General features: G+C 40.8%; 1 protein-coding gene and 1 non-coding gene across 2 annotated transcripts; one reads left to right on the top strand and one right to left on the bottom strand.

Moving 5' to 3' along the window:
• Window positions 1–1,501: 1,501 nt before the first annotated feature.
• On the bottom strand, window positions 1,502–2,803 carry LOC142177347 (uncharacterized). The gene is made up of 3 exons (XM_075245822.1): window positions 2,522–2,803; window positions 1,975–2,467; window positions 1,502–1,872 (listed from the first exon to the last, which is right to left on the bottom strand). The coding sequence occupies exons 1-3, from the start codon at window positions 2,801–2,803 to the stop codon at window positions 1,502–1,504; spliced, it is 1,146 nt and encodes a 381-aa protein (XP_075101923.1).
• Window positions 2,804–3,614: 811 nt separating this feature from the next.
• On the top strand, window positions 3,615–3,719 carry LOC142177795 (small nucleolar RNA R71). The gene has a single exon (XR_012706349.1). It is a non-coding gene; the product is annotated as a small nucleolar RNA R71 (small nucleolar RNA).
• Window positions 3,720–6,928: the final 3,209 nt, after the last annotated feature.

Raw genomic sequence — 6,928 nt, forward strand, 5'->3', positions numbered from 1 at the left:
CCACTTGCTAAATAGTTAGCAATATCAGCATACCATGGTGTCTCCTCCATTGTTACAGCAAGTAACTATTCATCCTAGAATGTCTCTGTTATGTCTTCAACCTCCATTCTCTTTTCAGCTCCTTCCAATCTTTAGAGGTGGTCTGCCACTTGATTGTCCGTCCCCTTTCTGTCACGGATTTCCAGATCAAATTCTTGTAGCAACAAAACCCAGCGAATCAAGCGTGGATTTGACTCCTTCTTTGCAATCAAGTACCTAATTGCTGCATGGTCAGTATAAACAATAACTTTTGAACCAATAAAGTACGACCTGAATTTGTCGAAGGCAAACACTACAGCCAGCATTTCCTTTTCCGTTACATTGTAATTGAGTTGTGCACTGCTGAGCGTCCTGCTTACATAGTAAATCGGGTGCATCATTTTGTCTTTGCGTTGCCCCAAGACTGCTCCTATAGCATAATCACTGGCGTCGCACATGAGCTCGAATGGTTGCTCCCAGTTGGGTGCCACTATGATGGGTGCAATCACCAATCTCTTCTTCAGCTCCTCAAATACCAACCTGCAATCATTAGAAAACACAAAGGGCTTATCCTTTTCAAGTAGCTTACATAAGGGGTTAGCAATTTTGCAAAAATCTTTAATGAATCGCCTATAGAACCCGGCGTGCCCAAGGAAACTTCTCACTGCCTTTACCGAAGTGGGCGGTGGCAGCTTCTCTATCATATCAACCTTAGCATGGTCGACTTCAATGCCCTTGCTGGACACTCGATGCCCCAACACTATTCCTTCTTGTACCATAAAATAGCACTTTTCCCAATTCAGCACCAGATTTGTCTCTAGACATCTTTTGAGCACTCTTCTTAAATTGTGAAGACAATCTTCAAATGAATCCCCACCACGGAGAAATCATCCCTAAACACCTCCAAAATATCCTCCACCATGTCAGTAAAAATGGCTAACATGCATCGCTGGAATGTAGTCGGTGCATTGCAAAGTCCAAAGGGTATTCTCCGAAAGGCAAAGATGCCATATGGACAAGTGAAGGATGTTTTCTCTCTATCTTTCGGGGATATTGAGAACTGGTTATACCCCGAGTATCCATCCAAGAAACATAAGTGGGACCGCTTAGCTAACCTGTCCAACATTTGGTCAATGAAAGAAAATGGGAAATGGTCCTTTCGAGTGGATGTGTTCAGTTTCCGACAGTCCATGCAAATTCGCCACCCCGTGACTGTACGAATCGAGATCAACTCGTTATTCTCATTCTGTACGACCGTCATTCCTCCCTTTTTCGATGCACATTGGACAGGAATGACCCAATTGCTGTCAGAGATGGGGAAGATGATACCCGCATCCAGCCACTTGATCATTTCCTTCTTTACTACTTCCTTCATATTTGGGTTCAGCCATCGTTGATGCTCCCTGGAAGGTTTGTTCCCCTCTTCCAGAAGAATCTTGTGCATGCAAAAGGTTGGGCTGATACCCTTAGTATCTACCATGGTCTAACCAATGGTAGTCTTACATTCTTGCAATAGTTGCTCTACCTGCACAGCTAGCAAACTAGATGGTATAATAACATGCAAAGTAGAATTAGGCCCCAAGAAAACGTTCCTGAGGTGGGCTGGAAGCAGTTTCAAGTCCAGCTGTGGTCGCTCCTCTATTGATGGTTTTGCAGGTGGTATTGCTCTCACTTCTAAGCGTAGGGGCTCGAACTTAGGTTCCCTTTTCCAAAATCCTTGACCTTCGAGAGCCATGACCCACTCTGCCAACCCTTCACCGTCCATCTCTTCCAAATTCATCAAGCAGGCTTCTAGTGGATCCTTGACATTAAGGGTCGTATCCTCTTCTTGCAGTATCACATCCACGGCTTCCACTAGTGAGCAGTTTGAAAATTCACTGGGTCTCCTCATGGATTGTTGAACGTTGAATATTATTTCTTCATTTTTCAACCTCATTTTCAACTCTCCAGTCTCACAATCAATTAATGCTCTCCCAGTGGCTAAGAATGGCCTTCCCAGAATGATGGGTATCTCTTCATCCACCCGATAGTCAAGAATAACAAAGTCTGCAGGAAATACAAATTTTCCCACTTGCACAGGCACATCATCAAGAATTCCTATCGGTCTTTTTACTATGTGATCGGCCAGTTGCAGCAACATTGAGGTCGGTCTAGCTCTGCCAATGCCCAATTTTGTATAGATTGCCAAAGACATCAAGTTTATGCTGGCTCCCAAGTCACACAATGCTTTAGCAAAAGCATAACTCCCAATAGTGCATGGGATAGTGAAGCTACCTGGATCAGACACCTTTTGGGCCATAGGTCTTGTCACTACCGCATTGCAGGTCTGTGTCAGAGTTACAGTGGACAGGTCCTGGAAGTCAAATTTCCCCGACATCAGGTCCTTCATCATTTTTGCATACCCTGGCATTTCCTTTAAAGCATCCATCAGTGGAATATTCAATTGAATCTGTCGAAGCATTTCCATGAATTTCCTGTATTGATCATCTTTCTTTTGTTTTGCCAATCTCTGAGGGAATGGTGCGGGAGTCAACCTTTGTCCACTACTTGATGTCTTTTCTTTGTTGGAAGCTTCTGGCACAAGAGGTGCCACCTGTTCTGAGACTTGTTCACCGTCCTTCTCATTGCCCTTCTCAACCTCTGCTTGTTCAATTACAACATCGGTGATCTCTGCTGACTCATCTGCCTCTAATGTAACTGGCGTAGTTGGCATTGTCTCTCTCGTAAATTGAGCAAATTCTTGCTCTCTGTCTAAATCTCTTCCATTCCTGAGACTCACTGCCATTAGCTGATTTGGGTTAATATTTATATCTGTATGCAATGTTCCTTGGGGGAGATTATTCAAGGCCATAGACAGTTGTCCCCCAGTTGTGTTTCAATGCCTTTGATTGTTGAATCATGTGCTGCTAACTTTTCTTGCATCTTACCATTTGTTCCAATGAGTTATTGTAGCATACCCCTGATTTCTACCATGTTGTTGTCCTGTTGTTGATGAGGTGGTTGGTAGGACAACTGTTGCCGGTGCTGTTGATTATAGCCCTACTGCCTTTGATAAGGCACAACTTGACCTTGTGGTCGTGCGCCTCCAGAATTGGGGTTGTGTTGTGGCAGGTTGGGTCTGTACTACTGGTTTGGTGCTGGTCTCCATTGTTGCCCACCTTGCCTCTGACCTCCAAAATTATTGACATAATTCATGTCTTCTCTGAAGCCCTGATTGTCATTCTCTCCACTCCACGAGCACACATATGACTGGTTTATGCAAGGAGTGCACAATCCTCCATTCGTTGTATCAACAATGTGCACTTGTTTTGTACCCATCTCATCAATTTTCTTTGTCAATATGCTCATCTGAGTCATGAGAGTGGCTATGTTCTCTGCATGGGAATTGTTTGGGTCAAGAGCAACAGAATGTACTATTGGTGTAAGTGTCGTACCTCTAGCCATCCAGCCTGAATTTTGAGCCATCTTGTCAAGAAGAATCTTGCACTCTGTGAATGTCTTGCTCAAAAATGCACCCCCCAGCTGAAGCATCTACATTGGCCTTCAAACTATCTACTAAACCCATGTAGAATCTCTGTCCCAGCATTTGATCTGGAATGCCATGGTGTGGACACTTTACTAGCATACCCTTGAACCTCTCCCAGGTTTCTTAAGGTCTCAGTTGATTTCTGCCTGAACTGTAATATCTCATCAATTTGCCTTGCAATCTTGTTGGGAGGATAAAACTAGTTTAAGAACTGTTTGACTAATTCTTCCTAAGTGGCAATGGAGTTTATTGGGAGCGAATTCAACCAAGTTTGAGCCTCTCCAGTCACAGAGAATGGAAACAGTAATACCTTGATGGCTTCAGGAGTCACATTCGACTGTCTTTGGGTCACACATTGATATGAAATTCTTCAGATGTTATTGTGTGTGTTCAATGTATGACCCGGAGAACAGTCCCTTATTTTGCAATAGATGCAGCATGTTGTTGGTGATCTAGAATGTCTCCGCTTGTATCTGAGGTACAATAATGGCGGTGGCTAAGTTATCAGCAGTTGGTTGTGCCCAATCATAAAGAGCAGCTTCTGGCACAAGAGGTGCCACCACTCTATTGTTTGGGTCAACCTGATTATTCCAATTGTTTTCGTTGACATCGTCCACGTTGTCCATTTCAATTTCGAGTGTGTGTTTTTGTTGTAATTATTTGTTCTTCTTGTTGGCTCGATTTAATGCTCTGAATGCTTTCTCGAGGTTTGAGTGTCCTTCAAAAAGTTCAACAGTCCTCGAAGAGCTTCTAGGCACACACGTGAGTCACAGGAGAATTCAAACGTGAGAATTTCAATGGAAAAAATTTAAACACCGTAAGAAATTAATCTAAACTAAGAATCCTAGAAAATCTTATAAGTTGTAATAAATAACACCGTTAGTTCCCCGGCAACGGCGCCAAAATTTGATCACGCCCAACTATACCTTATAAAAAGGACTAAGCGGTCGCTGCAAATATAACCTGGTTCAAGTCCGGAGTCAAATCCCATAGGGAACTAACCCATTTACTACAACTTTAAATAATGCTAATGATAAGCTCATACAACTTCTGGATGCAAGAGTTTTATGAATAATAAGTGGAATTTATTTAGCTAAGGAAAAATAAAAATAAAATTAGCAATAATCAAGACTAAAATTGAATTCAAGGGTAAAAGGATATAGGGTTATTGATTTCCCCTATTGCCAGATTAATTCTCAACTTTTCAGCTATAATCTCGCCGTAATACTCTATGAGGATTATGAGTTTCGGGCTACCGTAATTACCTTTCGATCAATCACGATAATTTACTAGAAGCATTCTCTCGAACTACTCTAGTTAACAATTTATGCACTCAGAATTATCCCACCAAAGCTTCGTTATTTCTAACCCCACTTTTAAATTCAAGTAATTAATCTCTTAACTTATCCAAAAGTGATGTTGTTCAACAACAATCTAACCAAGTGTTCTTTCTCAAGCAACACAAGGTAACTATAGACGATTAATCGAGGGGCCTTCCAATTAACCACAATACAATACGTAGTTGAACAATCATAAAACAAACACGGCTCAATGATAACAAAATAGAGTCAACACTTCATCCAATAATTGGCTCCATCAACCCTAGATAATAGATTTAGCTACTCATATTAATGGAAAACAAATCACTAAAATAATTCATAATCAACAAATAGAAGTATGAAGAAGAAAATGAAAACTCTTAGGAAATTATCCGTCTTCTCTCCCTTGTTCTTGCCTCTAAAATCTTCTAAAACTAGCTATCCCCACTTCTAGGCGAGTTAAGGTTTCATATAGGTTTAGGTTAGTCGCCTAGAAAATTACATAATTAACCCTGCGTGTTTGGCTTTCGTCCGCCCGTCCGCGGCTGCGGATTCGACCGCGGATCCGGCCACAGATTTCCACTGCCTCACTGCCTTAAATTCGCGGACCAATTTGCAGCCCACTCCGCGGCCGCGCACCTGGAGGGGTCGTCTAGCTTGCTTTTCTCGCTTCTTTTTGACTGGACTAACCTTCGATTGGCCTTTCACTCTCCATGTTGACTCCAAAATACTCGTTAGCTCCCTCCTAGCTCGGATTAGCTCCTGCAAAGCATCAAATTCTTAATTAGAGCATTTTATTATCTTTTAGCATTCAAATATCAATAAAGTGCGGCTAAATTAGAGTGTAAATAGTGTCGAAATTGCATAAATATAGCCAAATATCATTGGTACTTGCCAAAATTGATGCAAGTACTACGTAACACCATAGTCTTGTAAGAAACGATGAGATGATCCATAAAAGGTAAGAGAATCGTGGAAGAATCTGTGATTGATTCGGATTTGGAAAGAGATTTTAATGAGGCGGCTAGGGTTTGAGAGTAGAGAGGATTTTAGGGCGGCGGTCTCAGGGAAATGGGGTTAGGGTTTTTGGGTTAGGTTAACTAAAGAGGGGGAATAAACGGGGGTCGTTGATCTTGAGAGATCAACGGCCAGGATAAAAAAAAATGAATGGGCCGGGTCATGAAGATGGGTACTGACCGGGTTTATTATTAAAGGGATCGTTTGGCTTGGGTTGGGGCTATTGGGCTAAGAATTTGGGTCAAATTCGGTCCGAAAAGTACTTGAAACTGGGCCATAGTTTAAATACACAACATTTATCAAAAAATAATTTATAAAAGTTATTAATAAATAATAAAATATATTACTTATGCAATAAAATGATTGAGAATAATAAAAAAAAATATAAAATGCTATTTTGGCACAAATAATGTAATAAAACGTAATTATACATGAATATAGGCTATTATTGCAAAAATTACATAAATAACTAAAATACAAATGTAATTATGTGAAATGATGTAAAATATTTTAAAACATGCGTGTGGGTGTAAATAAAAAATTTGGATGATTAAGTCATCACAAATAATTTAAGGGATAATTAAATAAAATTTTAAGTAATTTAAATGCAAGAAAATTAGATTTAAAGCTCTAAAAATCATGAAAAAATTGTAAAATATTTGTATAAATCTTGTAAATTAAGTAATGATACAAGAATGAGATCTTTAAAAATACATATACTATTTGGAAAAATATTAGGGCAAAATTGGGTATCAACAGGTGAGGATGGTGTTCTGCGACTTCAGGGTCGCCTATGTGTTCCTAATGTTGATGGCTTGAGGGAGAAGATCCTAGAGGAAACACACAATTCTCGGTATTCTATTCATCCAGGTGCTACGAAGATGTATCGCGACCTGAGGCTGCATTATTGGTGGCGTCGGATGAAGAAGGACATAGTTGAGTTTGTTGCGAGGTGTCTAAATTGCCAGCAGGTCAAGTATGAGCATCAGAGGCCAGGTGGCCTACTTCAGCAGATGACTATACCTGAGTGGAAATGGGAGCGCATTAC

Source organism: Nicotiana tabacum, chromosome 23, assembly GCF_000715075.1.
Source record: "Nicotiana tabacum cultivar K326 chromosome 23, ASM71507v2, whole genome shotgun sequence".
NCBI classification, from domain to species: Eukaryota; Viridiplantae; Streptophyta; class Magnoliopsida; order Solanales; family Solanaceae; genus Nicotiana; species Nicotiana tabacum.

Bases quoted from the DNA above. Each gene is read 5' to 3' on its own strand.
- LOC142177347 (XM_075245822.1), bottom strand. From the start codon at position 2,803: ATGGCAGTGAGTCTCAGGAATGGAAGAGATTTAGACAGAGAGCAAGAA. The intron at 2,468-2,521 runs GCAAAACAAAAG...ATGCTTCGACAG, and splicing joins CACCATTCCCTCAGAGATTG to ATTCAATTGAATATTCCACT. The intron at 1,873-1,974 runs GTGAGACTGGAG...ACTGCTCACTAG, and splicing joins TGGGAGAGCATTAATTGATT to TGGAAGCCGTGGATGTGATA.